Raw genomic sequence first — 20,043 nt, forward strand, 5'->3', positions numbered from 1 at the left:
TTATTTGTCCTAAATAATATAATCTACAATTTCTGTACATTTCGTTAATTCAGCAATGATGAAACAAGCGGGAATCAGATCTCACACGGCCTTACGGCAGCTCGACAAAAAAAATCTTAGTCGACCAAGAGCATATCGACCAGAAAATCACTGAGTGTAGGCATGTAGGATAAGCATTTGATTTTGGTATAAATTGCCACTTTTCCCCAAAAAATAATAACCATGACTGAGATAAGTTTGCCTTTTTAGGTGTATAGATAGCATTTGACACTACCTTTAGATTATTAACAGCGCATATTTTAACATAAGTATATCCAGGGAGTACAGCGCTGTACTGAGGGAGGGCCCATCGTGCTACGGTACTTGGAGGGGGGGCCCGTCGAGTGGCGTGTATGTCTTTGGGCCCGGCTACGAGCCCCGACACCCGACACCCCACGGGCCCAGGTGCAGCCTCACCTGCTGCACCCCCTGTAGTTACGCCCCTGGCCGGCCCAACGGCACGGCTAAATTTCTGCCGCCACAGTATCAGAAATAAGGCTGTACAAAATTGTAGGCCGTCTATCGGCCGTGATTGTTAAAGTGCTTGTTGGAGAAGAGCACGGACACGCGCTTCACAGCGCAGTTGAGATTGCGTGTGTGCGTCCTTGAGAACTGTAAGTCGTATAACTTATGTTGTCAGTTCATTTAAGCCAGTCTTTGTATTAGTCTATAGTTTTTGCTTGTCTATAGTTTTTGCAAATTTAAATTAAGTTAACTGGTGATTTTCGTTGTTTGTATTCTTCCCCGCTAGCGAAATTGCACGTCTGTTGATTCAATAGCGATTGCTGCCCTTGCTCACGTTGGTATTTTAGTGCATTATGCTGAAGTAGTTTTAATTAATAAATAGTGTGAATATTGTTATTATTTGCCACAGAATGCTTAGCCTATAAAGATCAAATAAAGCAGACAGTGTACATGCTTCCGAGTGGCCTACCTTAATCGATAGGCTAGGCCACTGACCATTTACCAAAAGTTGTTACGTCAATTATTATTTGGCAGCATTTATACCATTTAGAACATGCTTTGAGTGTAAGGTGTCTTTAAGTAGGCTAACTTTATGTCTCATGGGGAAATAGGACGCTAGTTTGCTTTCCTTTGTACATCCAAACTGAGCAAAGGTAATGCTTCGTTCGTTTGCAAGCCATCTCTCTCGAGGATACAAACACTTGCTCGGTCATAGCTCAGTTTCTCATGGGCGGGCCAGATTATCTGGGCGGGCAAAGCAGAGAGAGCGGAGGTAACCTTCCTCCTTGTGACGTCACAAGGAGGAGATTTTCAAACCGAGCGTTTGAGCTTTCATTTTCTCAAAGGCGGAGAAGAATACCCAGGGCTTGGTGTACACCTATCAACATTTCTAGCCACTGGGGGACCAAAGGCAGGCTGGGGGAACTCATATTAATGTTAAATAACCTCCTAAAGTTTTCATTTCATGTGACCTTTAAAGTCCTGACACAAACCTGAATTGGTACAAAGGTAACATCAACTGCCAAAACAAAGTTTTGTTTACAAAAAATAAAGTAATTCCTACAGGCAGTGGCGGCCCTAGCACTTTGTGCGCCCAGGGCGAGTTTATCACATGCACCCGCCCCCTAGCCCACGGAACGAGCCCTGCTACTACCTGCCGCTGGCAAACGAAAATGCTGCACAGCACTGTCTCAGCACTCAGGGGTGCCTGCAGCAGCCTGAAGGGGGCGCCAATATGCCAATTCCCCACAAACTGAAATTATAAATGAGACAACCGCTCAGATTATTATTTTTTTAATGCTCGTGCGCCCCCCACTTGACATGAAAGAAGGCCTGATCTGTCTGTGCCTATAACCGCCCCTGTCTACAAGTGTTGTAACTTTTTTAAATACTTACAAAAACCCTCTGTCCGTATAAAAGCAGTGTTAGTTAGTCACCATCCAAAGTAATATTTAGATAGTGATATATTACTTACTGCAGAACAATACTATCATAATAGTGGGTGGGAAAAGTCAATCATCAAAGAAAGAAAGACCATTATAAACTTTAAAAGTTGTAGGTTTCTTTCCTTTATATATATTGAAAAGGAAACCAAGGTGTCAGTGTGTACAGTTTCCTACACCATCAACAGGCACTTCCTAACTGGAGGAAACTGGAAGAGTTCTCGCTAACCCAAGCCACAGCAGATTCCTTACGGAGGAATCCTAACATTCCCAAACATTGCGAACCATTGAAAAATGTATATTCTTCACAAATTGTCACTGTATAGAAAAATCCATGCTCAAGTTCAAGTTCAAGTCTTTTATTTGTCAGGTGCACAGAACAACACAAGGTTAGACTGGGCACTGAAATTCTTAAGACAAGACAACGCAAGCACCTGGCATAACATAACATATAAGTACACGGAAAACAAATTTACATCAATGCTGAGCTTAGATAAGTGAACTTCCTAAATATACAGATAGCAATAAATTAACGACTATACTAACCCTAACACTAAAACTTCCTAAATTACAGATAACAATAAATATTACGCTATACTAACCTTAATGCAAAAAAACCCTGTTTCAACCCTATAACCTATTCTAACCTAAGTGGAGTACAGTGCAATAGTGCAAATTGGCTGATCAGTGACTGTCAATGACCAAACAGGAGCCTGGTGGCGAGGTACAGTAGTGCAATGTTACTGAAAGAGCAACCAGTAGCTGAAAGTGACAGTGTATAAGTGACTAGTGTGCAGTAAAAATGTCCATATCAGTGTCCATTGAGAAGCCTGATGGCCCTTAGGTAGAAACTGTTGTCCAGTCTGCGTGTGCGCGACCGGATGCTGCGGTAACGCCTGCCAGAAGGCAACGGGGTAAAGAGACTGAAGGATGGGTGGGAACAGTCTCTTAGAATCCTGCTGGCTTTCCTTAGGCAACGTGTGTGGTAGGTGTCCTGTAGGGCTGGGAGCTTCCTGCCGATGATGAACTCAGCAGAACGGACCATACTTTGTAGGGCCTTGCGGTCCCGGTCTGTGCAGCTCCCATACCACACTGTGATACAACCAGTCAGAATGCTCTCTATAGTGCATCTGTAAAAGTTAGTGAGCATGACTGAGTCCATACCAAACTTCTTCAGTCTCCTCAGGAAGAAGAGGCGCTTACGGGCCGCTTTGACCACCTTGTCCGTGTGAACAGACCAGGTGAGGTCATTGCTGATGTTCACCCCGAGGAACTTGAAGCAGCTGACCTTCTCCACTTCCGTCCAATTGATGAATAGGGGTGCATGCTCCTCCTCCTGCCGCCTCCTATAGTCCACAATCATCTCCTTGGTCTTGCTGATGTTGAGAGAGGTTGTTGTCCTGACACCATGATGTCAGGGTGTCAACCTCCTCTCTGTAGGCTGACTCGTCACTGTCAGAGATGAGGCCCACGATGGTTGTGTCGTCAGCAAACTTAACAAGGAGGTTGGAGCTGTGCATTGCCGCACAGTCGTGGGTGAACAAGGAGAACAGGAGAGGGCTGAGCACACAGCCCTGGGGGGTGCCTGTGTTGGTGATCAGTACAGATGAGGTGCGGTCACCGCTTCTCACCACCTGTGGCCTCCCCGTCAGGAAGTGGAAGATCCACTTGCAGAGGGAGGTGCTTAGTCCCAGGTCCACAAGCTTGGAGACCAGTCTGGAGGGGATGATGGTGTTGAATGCAGAGCTCAAATCAAAATCAAATCAAATGTATTTGTATAGCCCTTTTTACATCTAAGCATGTCACAGAGGGCTTTACATGCGCCCATAGAACTGCCCCTCAACCAACCTAAACCCTCAAGGAGCTGTAGTCAATGAACAGCATCCTCACATATGTATTCCCCTTGTCCAGGTGGGAGAGAGCGGTGTGCATAGTCAGAGCGATGTTATCGTCTCTAGACCTGTTGGACCGGTATGCAAACTGCATAGGGTCCAGTGTGGGGGGCAGCGAGGAGCAGATGAATGATTTGACTAGCCGCTTGAAGCACTTCATGATGACAGAGGTCAGTGCTATTGGGCAATAGTCGGCATGATGGTGGTCCTCTTTAAGCAGGTGGGGAGTACAGACGGGTTAAGGGAGAGGTTGAAGATGTCACTGAAGACCCCTGCCAGCCCCTAAGGGCCCTACCTGATATGCCGTCTGGGCCAGGTGCCTTGCGAGGGTTGATCTTTTTAAAGCATAGCCTCACCTCGGCTACAGTTAGTGTAGGCACACCACTTGCTTGGCCTTCAGGTAGCTCCACTGCAGGGGGGTCACTGTCCCTCTCAAAGCGAGCGTAGAAGGAGTTCAGCTCGTCTGGCAGTAGGATAGAGGACTGGGTCTCATTGTAGCCTCTCCCTTTGTAGTCTGTAATGGCTATAAGTCCACTCCACATGCGCCTGGGGTCAGAGCCATGGTAGCTGGACTCCACCTTGGTCCTGTAAGCCCTTTTCGCTCCTTTGATGGCCTTCAGAAGGTCGTATCTGGCCCTCCTGTACTCAGGAACATCAGGGTCCCCAGAATTAAATGCTGCAGACTTATGGGATACAAAATCTGACCAAATCCAAATATAGCTGCAAGCAGCAATCAGGTGGCCAAGCAGTCCAGAGCAGGACATGGCCTCCGTAGCACTTGCGCAACAATTAAGTCACAACAACCTGTTGCACTCATGCAACGCACCAAGTTTGGTTGAAATATCTGTTTGCATTCAAGAGTGCTGAGTGTGTACTAAGTGTTCTTTCTGGTATAACACCACAGGCCTCCTCTGCTCCTCGTTGGAACGATGGAACCCAAGTTTGGTGACAATCGCACAAATGGTTGCTGAGTTACGCTCTCACGTGTCTTTGGCGGCCTTGCCACCGCTTTGATCGGCTCTACCGAACAAACAGTTTTGAAAATTTAAAATCCATTCGATTCCTTTTTTTAAACTGGGTCTAAAGATCATCTCTGCCAAATTTGGTAAACATTGGACAAAAATTGGGTCGTGCAGAAGGTTTTTACACTTTTACATGAAATCCAAAATGGCGGCCAGGTCAATTCGGTTATTATGAAAATGTATCAATAGTCAGGCTTGGGATCTCACAAGACATCAAGAGACAAAGAAATTACTTTGTTAAGGTAAATACTTCAATTGTTATTAGCCAAAACACGTTTATGCTTCCGGCCCACCCCCCTTTTAGTCACATTACACCGTTTTTGGAGGACATCCTCTGAATAAGGTTCCGAGTAGGCATACCAAACTTGGTGTCACCGCCTCAAAGAATTGCTGAGATATGACTTCACTTCCTTTTTGGTGGCTTTTCTGCTGAATTTGATTGGCTGTCACAGACAAACGGTGGTGAAGATCAACATTTTCTACCATAGCTTTTGTGAGGCTTGGTCTGAAGAGCATATCTGGTAATTTTGAAGAGGATTTGACAGAAATTGTAGGAGGAGTAGGCTTTCAAAGGTTTTTGATATAACCGGAAATGGAGGAAGATTTATATAACCGGAAATTGACACCATGGTGTGCGTTGAACTCGGCTCAAGCTTCGCTGCTTTGCCCCCAAAAAGCAAAAACACTTAACCCTATAAGACCCCTTTTTGCAATATATATATATATTTTTTAATAATATTTTTATTTGTTTTTTCGGGAAAATACCAAATTTACATAGTCAATGGGTCCTATTGTATTGCCTTGTCATGCCATGGGATTGTAAATGTGTATATAGGTCTGGCCAGAAGGCCATGAACTCACTCTACCTGCCAACTTTCCTGGAAGTGCATCTCCTTGTTTCATTCAACTGTATATCTCAACATTGAAGTAAGTACATTTCATGAAATATTTTTGGGGTGATTGTTATAATATGTAGTTTATGTAAATATTAAGTTATATTGAAATTCATGCATCACATTAGATTTTTTGCTTGTTATGTCATTGTTGTAATTTTGCAACGTTGGGTGAAAAGGGTAGCTAAAATACCATGTGCACCTTGCACACTACAGGCACCTTGCTCACGACATTCCACTTCTCAAATGTTCAGATATAGGATAAATACTTACAGAAATATAATGTATTTGATGATTCACACTTTATAAATGGGTTATTTGTTATCATTTTAAGTTTAGACCAGATTTAAATCATTCTAAATAGGATTAATTTTAAATTTAAGGGGGAGTCAGATGGCTGAGCGGTGAGGGAGTCGGGCTAGTAATCAGAAGGTTGCCGGATCGATTCCCCGCCGTGCCACATGATGTTGTGTTCTTGGGCAAGGCACCTCACCCTACTTGCCTCGGGGGGAATGTCCCTGTACTTACTGTAAGTCGCTCTGGATAAGAGCGTCTGCTAAATGACTAAATGTAAATGAAGTCAACAAAAGGACACTGTAGACACTGCGTGAAAGGATATTCCAGTATGCTTTATAGAAAGTGCAATGTCCGTCTCTGCTTTTCAGAGGAAAGGAACTGTTTTTGGGACTACCATTGCAAGTAAACACTTTTTTTGCAAAGGACTTGAAATTGCAAGGACACTGATTCTTTGAAGTTTTCATTCTGTTTTGTATAACATTTTATCCAGTTTTTATAGATTTTTAATCAATAATGATTCATAAAAATATAACTGTTGGGTGATTAATATTAATAAAATGTACTGTTATAGTGCCAGTAAGCAATAGCCATTCCAAATTAACCAGCAGTTGTTTTTTGTATTTGTTCTGACAGTTTGAGAGCAAATGCTGAAATTCTGCTCCCATCTAGGCCCAACGTTGCAATATTACAACGTTGCCCTAAAAAGGTACAATTTTTTGTTGTTGAAATAATCTTTCATTATCTTCACCAGAAGACTCTTGCAACATCGTCTCACTAAAAACATTTTTTTTTTGGATATTCGATCAACGTCCTATTTTTTTTTCTCTCTGCAACACCATTTTGCTGAGGTGTGTGAGGTACAGTTGTCTCATGGTGGATACCTTGAGCCTTCAAGTATTCTTGGAATTCTTTGGACGTGTATTCTCCACCATTATCCGCACTCTGTCCACACTCAAACTCCTTGAATTTGCAGAAAACTTCACTCTTCTGTCTCATAAAGTATACCTTGCAACATCTAGAATAATCATCAACAAAAGTCATAAAGTACTTTGATCTGCCTATAGATTCAGTCTGCATGGGACCAGAGACCAACTGCAGTTTACGTTTGGAACATATTTCTCCCACTGGCTTATGTGGCTTCCTAGACAGCTTGCTTTCCACACATGCTTCACAGAAGGAAACTTCTTTCTCTGCAGGAAAGTCCACTCCATTTACCATTTCTTTAAATTCCTTCACCTAAGTGGTGTGTCCCAGTCGCTGGTGCCATAAGCTGGCTGCTATTAAGGCACTCAGTGGTGTATAAAGTACAAAACCAAAAGCCATACTTGTGTAAAATTAAAGATACCATACTGGAAAATGACTCCAGTAAAAGTAAAAAGTCACCTATTAGAATACTACTTGAGTAAAAGTATCTGATATTTACTGTACTTAAGTATCAAAAGTAATTTTCTGATATTAAATGTACTTAAGTATTGAAAGTAAAAGTACATGTAAATGGTGTTTATGATTATGAAGTGTATTCTTTTAAGTGCTGTGGCCACCATGACCAAGGACAAGGAGTTTTGTTAAAAATATTTATGTGTATGCAAATTATAATAGCCTAACTAAACATTAACGTTGCGGCTCATGGGATTAATCTAAATCTACCTCAGTGTGTTTCCTGTGGTTGGATGGGGAGTTTGAATGCCAATATTCCTCCTACTCCTCCTACAATTTCTGTCAAATCCTCTTCAAAATTACCAGATATGCTCTTCAGACCAAGCCTCACAAAAGCTATGGTAGAAAATGTTGATCTTCACCACCGTTTGTCTGTGACAGCCGAATGAATGAAAGCCGAGTGAATCAAATTCAGCAGAAAAGCCACCAAAAAGGAAGTGAAGTCATATCTCAGCCATTCTTTGAGGCGGTGACACCAAGTTTGGTATGCCTACTCGGAACCCTATTCAGAGGATGTCCTCCAAAAACGGTGTCATGTGACTAAAAGGGGGGTGGCCGGAAGCATAAACGTGTTTTGGCTAATAACAATTGAAGTATTTACCTTAACAAAGTAATTTATTTGTCTCTTGATGTCTTGTGAGATCCCAAGCCTGACTATTGATACATTTTCATAATAACCGAATTGACCTGGCCGCCATTTTGGATTTCATGTAAAAGTGTAAAAACCTTCTGCACGACCCAATTTTTGTCCAATGTTTACCAAATTTGGCAGAGATGATCTTTAGACCCAGTTTAAAAAAAGGAATCGAATGGATTTTAAATTTTCAAAACTGTTTGTTCGGTAGAGCCGATCAAAGCGGTGGCGAGGCCGCCAAAGGTACGAAGAATATTTCACTCCAACATAAGAAAACATTTCTTGCAAATATGGCCACGGGTGTTCGGCTTCATTACCACCGTCTTTTGTTGCGGGAGAAGAAGGTGCTTCCATTTCTGCTTCCATCATGAGTGGAATTCTAACTCATGTAGTCGTTCGCTAGCTAGCATCCTGGGCATTACTGGGAATTTGAGAGCACTTGTTTGCAATTGCGCATTAATGTGATTAACTAATTATTCAACTTATAGCTAGGACCACTGATTCGCCAAACCTGCTTGTTTGCAGTCTGTGTTCCACCAGTCCCCGACCTTGGTCTCATAAATCTTTTTTTTTTTTTTTAAAGAGATTTGATTTTGTAGGGAGTAACAAAGGTTTCAGGGGAAATGTATCACGTTTCAAAAGTCACACACTGCTGCAACAGGTGCATAAGCTGATGAATGTACACAGCTTACAAAAGTATTAGGTTGAACTAGATTTTCCATTGTATGTGTTTTTTTTATTTGCCATACTATAGCAAAACTGATTCAGTTGCAGAAAATGCATTTTCAAGATTGCATGTTCTTCATTTTCATACTTAAGTAATTTAAATTGCAGACAAGGAATTGTCTGCATTATGCTGAAGCTGATAGTTGGCAGGATATAAAGTGTTAGTCATTTCAAAGAAATAATATTTTCATTTAAGCTTCAGTCAAATGCTCTAGCCAATGATACCATCATAGCTCATACCAATGTGTTCAAAAGGATTACTTAAGTTGCCTACAAGATTTATTGATTGTTCACAGGTTGACCCATCTAGACAAATGTCCCACTAGCGTGTACATAATAAGTGAACGAATCAACTAGAACCCCACTTGTCTGATTTTAAAAGACGTGTTTAGTTGATAGTAATTAAATATATACATTTTTTATATTGATTTATTTCAGCAAGGAAATGACCGCATCCTTAAGATATCCCAAAAGAAATTCTGCGCTAGTGGACCTTATAATGGTGAGTAATTATGCAAATGCACTCCTTCACCTATTGTCTTCTGAACTACTAATTCGACTTCAGAAGATGCATTTAATAATGTTAGGTAAGTCAATGTCTATGGACTTGTCAATTTCCCAGGTGAAGACTGCCCCAGTTGGATGGTCCCCATCAGTATCTGTACGAGTGAGGATCCCAGTTGCACTAAACTCGAGGTTCTGCTGGAAATTCCAGAGACCACTATCACCATCCATAACATCCAACCCGACCAGTGGGTCAAGGTGAGTTTCAACCATAATTAATACAATCATTTTTAAGTGTAAAAATTGATTTATGTTTATGTATTGATTTAAAATGTATGTTTGTCATTGTCTTATGGATATATAGCAATGCAACCCGGTATCATGCTTTTTCGTGAATTGTGTCCAGGAGCACGATTGTCTGACTTTTTTTTGTGCTACCCAAAAATATAAAAACAAAATATCATGCATATTTGTAGCACAATTATCAGATGAAAAAGCAAACACCACATTTAGGGATAGTTAGCTAACCCTAATATTGCACTTTTCTGTTATCTAACCCTATCTGTATTCCTAATACATTCCTAATTCCTAACCCTGCACAATTGTTTTTGTAATGTTCCCATTTGGAAAAACATGGCTTTACATTTCATTATGTGCTTCGCAAAAACAATTCTATAGATAAGGTTTTGTGTGCAAAAAGCAGGATACCAGGTTGTATATAGTCAACTACGTAATTGTGGGCACCTGAGGGCCATGATGAGTAAAAAGTGTTATAAAAATGAAAACCTTTTGTAATTTAGCTTAACTAGTACACAGGGCCCCTTTATGCAGTCGATTAAGATGGTAGTGGAACACACACACATTATCAATTGCTTATATTATGTTCATCAAAATGTGTTATTGGTTTTCTGTTCTGTTTTCTTACCCAAACAAACTTGTACAAACATCTTGACATTTAGTTCATCATGTAAGTCATTACAGTGTTTCTCACGAAATGATTTTGATGAAAATGATTTTATTTGTGGCGGTAGGCAGGGGTGGAGCCAGATGTTGTAAAGATTTGGGGGTCTTTTTTTTCATTTGGTTGACTTGCCTTTTGGCAAGAGCACAACCTATTGTAATCTCACATATTGTATATATTTATCTTTATTATTTTCCCACCCCTAAGAAAACTTTAATATTTGCATTACACAGAAAATGTCGGTGTCATAATGTTCGTCTTGGTCCCGAATGCATTGCTTGTATTTGCGCGAATGTTCCGTTTGATGGTTAAGGTATAGTTTAAGTTTTTGTTAAGAAAAGTGAAGCTAACGGTGGCTAACTAGCTAGCCACAGTCAGATACGTCACTAACGTCACGAACATACGCGTGATTACCTGTAGTAGAACATTAGTTTAGCAGCTTGTTAACTTCTGGGAGATAGCTAGGCTAACTACCTAAAACGGCAAGACAGCTGCTGAAACGCCACAGGAAAAGAGGCCAGGGTGATAACTATTTACAAATTTAACATTGTGATAAAATACACAATTGTGAAATGTAATGTACAATATGATATGCTGACATTATTATAACATCTACTTTCGGAAACAGTAGTCTGCTATTTCACTGAGGGGTTAGTATCATGACATTAGCCTCTGTTGCCACAACAGTGCTCTGTGATACATCTATTTTCAATCGTTAAAATAAACATTCCTCACAAATCAATGTTTTTTTTAGGATTTATTATGACATTAGATTATAAGTAAATGACTTGTTTGTGAAATGATCATTACCTGTGGTTTTAAACCAGTCTAGCTCACTGCAACGCTGAACGCGAGACACTGTTAAGAAAAACGATTCTACCGCGGTTTAACCTAAACTTTTGGAAGCCAAAAGGCGACAGCATTTTCTGCACCTCCCTTACTTAAATCCAAAATTCTAGATTAGTTTTTCAATTGGTGAAACTATCTGACTACTACAGGGCTTAAAATATTCCGGCACCGTGCCGGATGTCTGGCAGTTTTTTTGGGAACTTGCATGCGGCTTAATATTTTCGAGTCATATCCATACATCACATTAGCGTTGTCAGTGAAAGCATGGAGCGCAAATTCATGAAGCCTAGGGATGATGTCCTACCCATAGATAAAGGACTCAAAAATAAATGCTGCTGGGCGTGGATAGAAGAAGGTAGAGACTGCTAGCCTTTTGGCAGAAACTGAGAGAGCCTGGAGAGCTTGTTTCTGCATGTTTTGCTCGTGGAAGCTACTATATGCAAGCAGCAGTGTTGGGGGAAGTTACTCAAAGTAATACCGTACTTCTTTGAATAAACGCTACAGTGTTAATTAAATAACATACATTTTTGGTGCAGCATTTATTCGAGGGCAGCGTTTAATTAATAAGAGAGATTTCATGAATTGTAGCTGCATTGCAGCCATAGAAAACGTTGTTGCTGGTATTGTGACAAATGAATCATGCAGCTAAAAACGCATGTTTCATTTACTACCGCTGACCTCCTTGTCTATTCTTTGTTTGTCTGAGTGCGGCAACTCCCTTTATCATTTGCTATCAATTAGGTGTGCCTTGGTAGTACAATTGTCTCAAATTCAAGTGTTCTACATTGTGTAGAACACTGAAGCAGCATGCCTAAACGTTCATACACGTTAGCTTTCAAACAGAAAGCTGTGCAGAAAGTTATGTACATGTGTAATAAATACTGGGGTTGAATTTAACCAATGAAAAACCGAAAAATCATTTTTGGTCCGGCGTTTATTCGTGGGCGGCGTTTATTCAAGGCCGGCGTTTATGTGAAGAAATACGGTAAGAGTAGTGTGATTAAGTTACATTTACTTTCTGTACAAAGTAATATTATTACTTATTATATTACTTTTACCATTACTTTTAATACTAGCGAGTTTGACTTTGTAAAAATACAGATGCAAAATAGTGTTTCTTTAAAGAAGAATGTTTATTTCAAACAATCTTAAACATCAAAAAGACTTATAAATTCAAAAATTATAAAGTTTGTTTGAATAAATTATGCTATGTTAGCAGCCACTTGTGGAAACGGGTCGCCATCTCTCTTAAGGTTTAAAGTTGATTTTTTAGTTTGTGTGCTGCTTTTGGCAGCAGATAGTATTTTGTTGGGTGAAATTGGTGAAACTATCTGACTACTACAGGGCTTAAAATATTCCGGCACCGTGCCGGATGTCTGGCAGTTTTTTGGGGAACTTGCATGCGGCTTAATATTTCCGAGTCAATTGATTTCAATAGATAGTATTTTGTTGGGGCGCAGTTTGCAGTTCACTAAAATGTTTTTTCCTATATTTTCAATGAAAGCAAAATAGTGTGAATATTTCCAACCTGAAAACGTAACGCGTTCTGCGGCCATAATTGCTGTTGTGTTTGCCTGCAGCGTGACAGTAGGCTACTGCGCCCAAGAAGTGTCGTTTAGGCAACAATCTGTATTTATAAGGCTATTTTAGTCCTTTGGTGAATTCATGGAGTAACTTGGACAATTAACGCAAGTTACTTAAATAATAGGTCTGTCAAGCTTTTAAAATATTTTATTGCGATTAATCGCAGTATTTCATATGATTATTTGCGATTAATCGCAAATGTATTTAATTTATTACATATCAAATTTTACCCCAATAATGTTTTGGGGGGTGAAATAACATTAAAATGGTGTACTTAAAAACCTCAAATAACTGGAGGATAACAAAAATAAATTGTGAGGGAGTTTTATTCACTCACACATAGGCTGTACAATATTAAACATACAACATATTGTTATATATTTAGGAAATTTCATATCAAATTTAACACATGTAGTCACATACTACAGTGTCCATATAACAAGTTCAGATGGAACACAACTTAAATTGTGAGGGAGTTTTATTCACTCACAAACCTATTATTGAATATATTTAATTAATGTTGCAACAACTACTGACAACACCACACCGGATCTAGCTAGACCGGAAACAAAACAACAGGCATGCCACACACACTTGTTTGGGCTTGTGAGCCGGCTAAAGAGTAATAGGAGAGCCCGTTTACGGATATTAGACATTCTCTGGTAGTAGGCTAACGTTTTGAGTGGATGGTGAGTGCGAGACGCCGAAATGGAGGCCAATAAGATTCTGAATGGAAAGTTTACTTTAAAAAAGTTGCCAAATGGTTCCATTGACAAGACCAAAGTGATCTGTGTGTTAGTCGTTGTGAACTGAGCTATCATCGCAGCACGTCGTCCAGTCTGAAATACCACTTGATGGCCAAGCACACAGCTGATGCGAATTCACCCCCCCCTCGTCAAAGCCAGGCGATTGCAATGTTGTGTAAGAAAATTAAAAAAATACTTTCGCACGAAGCAATCTGAACCACTTTTCCATTTTCATAAGAGCATTAAAATTAGAAAAAAGAACTGGACAAAAAGAAATCAAGGGACATTTAGAATAGATAAAAACGTACTATTAATTGCGATTAATCGCGATAAAATATTTTAATCGTTTGACAGCACTAATATAAATCATCCACCCTTCCCAGAGTTTCTGTCTTTTCTGAAGCATTGATATCCCTCAATGTCCATCATATTGGTTGGTATATTACTATGAAGCCAAGATTCAGTTAAGCAGAGGTAGTCCAAGTTTGAATCCATGAGAGTAGCAATCTGATCCTTTTTGGGGATCAAACTGCGAATGTTTAATTGTCCCCCCAATATTCCTTTCGGTTTGCACATCGGTTCTCCAGGGATTAAAGCAAAACAAATCCTGAGCTTGAAGTTTTTTTGTGGGGGTGAGTGGGAGGGGGGTGTCGTCCTGTGGCGTGGACACATTCACAGGATAAAAAATAAATAAATAAAACATTTAAAAATGAATGATTGCAGATTATGGGACTTTTGAAACTGTATAACCAAAAAAGGTCAGCAATAGTATTTCACCTCACTACAATATGATACCAACTAGTGGTGGGCCGTTATCGGCGTTAACCTGCTGCGTTAACGTGAGACTCTTATCGGGCGATAACAAAAATATCGCCGTTAATCTATTCTCAAAATTGGGTTGGGAGCTGGGTCTATACTACGCAAGCTATGATGACTTTCACCTTGATATTTTTGTGCGGATGTATACCTAGCCGACTTGCACTGTAGGGGGCGAGAACGAATCTTCAAACCTGTGTGTATGCCTTGTGTATAAAATTACCACATCAAACGTGACGTGCTAACATGGATGCAGCTATGAAGCCGCTTCAGGGAAAATGTATTTTTAAGAACCTTCTCAATGGAAACCTCGACAAGACTAAAGGCCCTTGCACACTGAGTCCGAAATTTCCGTATGTGTTTTTTTCGTATTCGTCCGCCTAAAATTCTTCACGCACAGACACCTTGCACACTGAGTCCGATGCGTATTTATTGAACGTTTGCGAAAAAAACCTGAAAAAATACTAAATGGATTCTTCAAGCAGTGCGGATGGTTTTGTTGCCCTCTCTTATAAAAAATAGTAAAATTAGGAGAAATTGGAAATATCCTATTGGGTCCATCCAATCCTGAAATTGCGCAGAGTGGAAGGAGAGTTTCATCTCCCTTATCAAGGAGCTCAGAAATTATCTGGAGAAATTGAAAATTTACCTCAATGTCAGTGGATCAGTTTGATTATCTAATGTCATATATTATATTTTAACAGATATATTGTTATGTAGATTATTGCAGTCATGTAGGTGACCAGGGCATTGCATTTGTTCCGTGTACTAATATGTTATGTTATTAGACGGACAAAAGTTTCGGAGGCAGTGTGCAAGCGCGATTGACATAACGTGAGGTCGTTTTTTTTTTTTTTACCTGCGAACATTTCGGATACGAATTTCGGACTCAGTGTGCAAGGGCCTTAAGGTTGTTTGCACCTTGTGCGATGCGGAATTAGTTTACTGTAGGAGTTCTTCCAGTCTCAAATACCACCTAAATGCAAAGCATCCCTTAGCTAATGCGGAAGATGCCGGGCCAAGCACTGATAGCTGTAGCTGTAGCACAGGGGAAGAGACGTCGTCAAACTACTATGTTGAGTGCAACCGAGGCAAGCCCGTCAGCACAGCTCTATCAGCCAAGCTAACTAATCTCCTTGCTCACCTGGCTTGAGAAACCTGTTCTCAAAGACTTACTTTCAGTCATTATTTGGGTAGCACACATATTCTGAATGCCTTCGGCGGAATTCAAATGAGCCATTTTAATCTAGATTAATTCCAAGATTACAGTGAGATTATCTAAAAATCTAGTTTTTTTTATTCATTATCTATGCCCACCACTAGTACTAACACATGTAGCATTTATGATTTATTTTGATATCAAGTTTTGCTGCTTTGTCCTTCAAAGGTTACAAGATGACCTACAATCACATGGTGACATGTTATAAGGGTATGTAAAATTCAGTCAGCGGAAGAAGAAGATTTGATTTACAACCATTTAATTGAGGATATATGAAAAAGGAACCGTTAAAGTGCAACAGTGAACTGTAGATAATAGTTTACTTTAGCATATTGCAACATTTCCATAACTACTTTGTTTAAAATAAATTATCCTAAATTAAATACTAGGAAATTAATAGAAAATATATCAATAAAATAAATAACAAACAAAACTTTCAAATGTAACTGGTAACTTAACTGTTGGGAAATAAATACAAAACAGAAACACACAAACGCAGTAATCAATTTCTTTCTCTTTTTAGTGGGTTTTGAGTCATCAGAACTCTTCCTTTTTGCAGAGCCAGTTGAGGCTGGTGCAGACGAGCTAGGGGGGGCTTTGGCTGGGCCACAAAAGAGAGGATATAACCTGGCTTGTCCAGAAGAGGAGGTGGCTGATCCAGAGATGGAGGTTGGTGGCCTAGAGGAGGAGCTGGATAGCCCAGAGGAGGAGGTGAAAGGCACAGAGAAGGGAGGTTGTGTAGCTGGTCCTGAGGAGGTGTATGGTCCAGTGGATGGAGGATGTCTTGCTGTTCCAGTGGAGGTGGAGTGGGTGGAGGTCGTCTGGTTGTTCCAGATGAGGTATATGGTCCAGTGGATGGAGGATGTCTTGCTGTTCCAGTGGAGGTGGTGTTTGGTGGAGTGGGGGGAGGTCGTCTGGTTGTTCCAGATGAGATAGATGGTCCAGTGGATGGATGTGGCCTGGCTGGCCCAGAGGAGGCAGAGGATGGTCCAGCAGAGCAGGCTTTAGCTGGCCTTTTTGTTTTCCTGGCCTGGTTAACTTGTCGGTTCGCCACTGCTGCTGAACACATCCTTATGGCCTCACCCATCTCGCTGGGAGACCAGCGAGCAGGGAGTTGCAGTAGTCCAACTTGGAGAGGACCAGTGCTTGGACTAGCAGCTGGGTGGAGTGCGTGCTCAGACAGGTATCTCCTGATCATCCGGATGCTGTAGAGGGTGAATCTACACGACCGGGAGACTGCAGCAATGTGGGCCGTGAGGGAGAGCTCGTCATCCATGGTAACCCATGAGAGGTTGATGACTTTGGCTGGATTCGATCCTATGACCTTACGTTTCAAAGCAGCCGTCCTATCCCTGTGAGCTATTCTTGCTGTTGGGAAATGCTGTATTCGGTTACTTAAAAAAAAAAAGGAAGCAGTTTCTCCCGTGACGAGCGTTGTCGGATTTGACCCAAGTATAAACAGCTGTCATATTTTGACATATCAAGGTTATTGTGGTAGGGAAGATGATTGGATTACATGCTCATGAAGACATTTCCAAAGTTTCTTCTCCATACTGTAAATCGTCACAGAGTCAAGGCCTCACGTCCAACTTTGACGCCTTGGTGGCGCTATAGTGCCTCAGGGATCGACGTGAAGCTTGGTGACAATAATAAGGAGACCGTTCTAAATCAGTGGGCCAAATTTCAAAACTTCGCACCAATCGGTTCTATGGGCTGACATACACTCCTAGTCCTAAGTATAATAATAATAATAATAAAACTAACAAAAACAATAGGTGCCACAGCTGCTTGGCCCCTAATAATAATAAAATGAACCATTCCAAAAGGTGACACAGCAGCTTTGCTGCTGCTTGGCCCTAAAAATGTCTTGCATTACTGGATCTGCATATCGGGTGAAAAAAATAACCCAAATCAAACCTCCCTTTATTGTACGTGTGTTTGCGTAACACTCGTCACTTTGACTTTGGCGCCAGAGTTCAAGAGGCAAAACAAGAATGGCAGATTGGCCGCTTAGGACGTCTTTTGAGGGCTGGAGGGGTATGCACATTACTTCGTATTAGTTGCGCGAAAGGACAAAAACTTAACTGTACAATGTACATTGTGCCCAGGCCAAAAACTCCTCTCCACCACCGCAAACACAACCTTTAATCCGTCAAAGCATCTTCAACGGCAACATGCTAACTCAAGACTAGTAGCTAAAGATCCCCGGACCCTGAGTGATACGCGGGTTTTCTATACGTGTGAGGTTGTCTCTTGCTGTGGTCAAGAGGTCACGCAGCAGGTCTCGGACAATACACATATTGATAGGAGAATGTGCACTTTCACCTTTGGAAAGATGCAGAAAATAGTATAAACGATGAGTGATGACTGAACCACCTGTGTGTTGTTCTTCCTATGCCTTAAGTTGTGGAATATCTACCGTTTAAGGACATGTTTTGGTGGTTACTATATTTGTATGGTCCAGTTCATGCATATGATGTCCATCTGAGAGACATGTTTCTCAGTCATGCCAACCACTTTGCCTGTCGTGGTGACCTGATCCGAGCAGCTCGATTAATAAACGAAGTCAACTCTTTTTCATTGTGGTGCGTTCCTTGGCCCATCCTCCGACAGAAAATCATCTAACACTGAGTGACATTGACGCCGATAAAAGGTTGCCATTGCCATTGTTGCCGACACCAGCCAAGCAGCCACAACTTGACTTTCAACAGCAGGTTACCAAGCAGAGATAAACAGGCTTGTGGTATGAAAAAGCATAAAAGAGAGATCTTGTGTATGTCCTCATTGTAATAAGAATTTGAGTTGATTTGGGCATAAATATGAAACTGTGAAGGAAAATTCTGACGGTGCTGTGTAGTTTGAATAGTCAAGATGGCGGTTTAAATGCAATTGATTTTAGTTTGCACAAAACATAAGAAAACACAACAGTACTCTGTGACCAGTCATAACGAAGGACATGCTACAGGTCGTTCGAAAGAGGGGTAAAGAACATCACATATACACTGCCTTGTATGAACTTAGAACAAATGGCCTTCTAGATGGTCAATCAATCAGTGTAGCGGTCTCTGTGATTGGCTAGCACTAGTCAGTGACAGTTTAAGACAATATAATTCCCTGGACAAGTGTCCCAAAGTCCTTTGACGTCGCAGCTCCCTCTCTAAATGAGGGGATGGTAAATGAAACACAAACAGGACACAGGAGGATCTCCTTGGCCAAAAAATGTATCTAAACCTACTCCTTTAGGTCACGGGAACTCAGTCCCCCAACTGAGTCCCCCAACCTCCATGCCTCTGGCTCCTTAAAGGGGTGATTGACTGGGTTTTTGGTGTATTTTACACTGTTCCTTAAGTTCTCCGAATAGGGTATGTAACATTGGTTGAGCTGAAAATGGCCCGGGTGCTGTTCTATGCCCCCTCATACATCCAATGAAATTTTCCCAGGAAAAAACGCTAGGTTTTCTCCTTCTATGGTATGCTCATGAATATATAGATGAGCTGCGCGCTGATTGGTTGGTGAAGCTGCAGAGCAAAGACGCAACACGGCCACAGCACTCACTGAAACAACGAAGGTGGAGACTTGAAATAAAAACGTACAAATAAATCTATTGTGTCTACACAACACTGTTTTCAACAGATTGACTAGATATCATTTCAAATGATTATGTTAGTTGTTTCGACTTCTGTTGTTGAAGCAAACAGGATCGCCTTAGGTGGGTAACGTTAGCACTAGCGCTACAGCTTAGCGAACAAACTATCGTGATTCAACTCAGCTTCAGTTAGCTCTAGCTATCTTGCTGAAAAATAGATCTGGACAAACATGCATCTTCAATTGTAGATTTACATGACAACACGGTTATTTATTTGAATTAGACTATTCACGAGGCTAAATCATCACACATTCTACCTATGCTCTTGCGTCAGCAAGCTAAACTAGTTTACATGCCTACAGTCTAGATGTTTTCGCTAACATCCCTTGCAAATCAGCGTTAATAAAAAGCAGATGAGCTATAGTCTAGCTAACATTGACTAGACAGGCATGGCTGATGTTTGTCTATACCGTAGCGTAGAAGGTCACTGTGCAGTTCGACCCTAGACACATTTGCGCAAACTATTTCACCAAGGACGGGTTTGAAAACCTGGGACAATGTAAAGCAGGATTTGCTTTGAAGCTGTTGCTGAAAAGAGGTGCGTTCCGACCTTAGGTTTATCACAACCGCAAGCTGTAGTATGATTTTGTCGGTAACAGTTATTAGCAATGCTAACGTATCCTGTATCTAGCACCTGCCTTTCTCCAGTTCTTTCAAATAGATAATTTAAACAGGCGTTAGCAATAGGCTAGACTGCTATTCGTTTTCTGGCAATTTTTTCGGAAGCATTCCTTCTAATGCCGACTACAGCTAGTCTAGCTAGAGTCATTTGCAAAGTAAGGTATGTTGATGTGTTTAGAAACAGCATTCTACCTATGCTAGATAGATACAGGAGATGTTAGCATTGCTAATAGGCTAACTGTTAGCGACA

The 20,043-nt window shown here is 41.0% G+C and overlaps 1 protein-coding gene across 6 annotated transcripts in view; it reads left to right on the forward strand.

Moving 5' to 3' along the window:
- The window catches only part of npepps (aminopeptidase puromycin sensitive), a 215,139-nt gene that overhangs the window by 75,782 nt on the left and 119,314 nt on the right, over positions 1–20,043 (forward strand). For all 6 annotated transcript variants that reach the window (XM_047043674.1, XM_047043669.1, XM_047043671.1 and 3 more), the window contains 2 exons: positions 9,286–9,349; positions 9,470–9,609. In XM_047043674.1, the coding sequence (XP_046899630.1) occupies positions 9,286–9,349; positions 9,470–9,609 (204 nt within the window). The remainder of the gene's footprint in view (positions 1–9,285; positions 9,350–9,469; positions 9,610–20,043) is intronic.

The sequence above is a fragment of the Hypomesus transpacificus genome, chromosome 21 (assembly GCF_021917145.1).
Source record: "Hypomesus transpacificus isolate Combined female chromosome 21, fHypTra1, whole genome shotgun sequence".
In the NCBI taxonomy this organism is placed as follows: Eukaryota; Metazoa; Chordata; class Actinopteri; order Osmeriformes; family Osmeridae; genus Hypomesus; species Hypomesus transpacificus.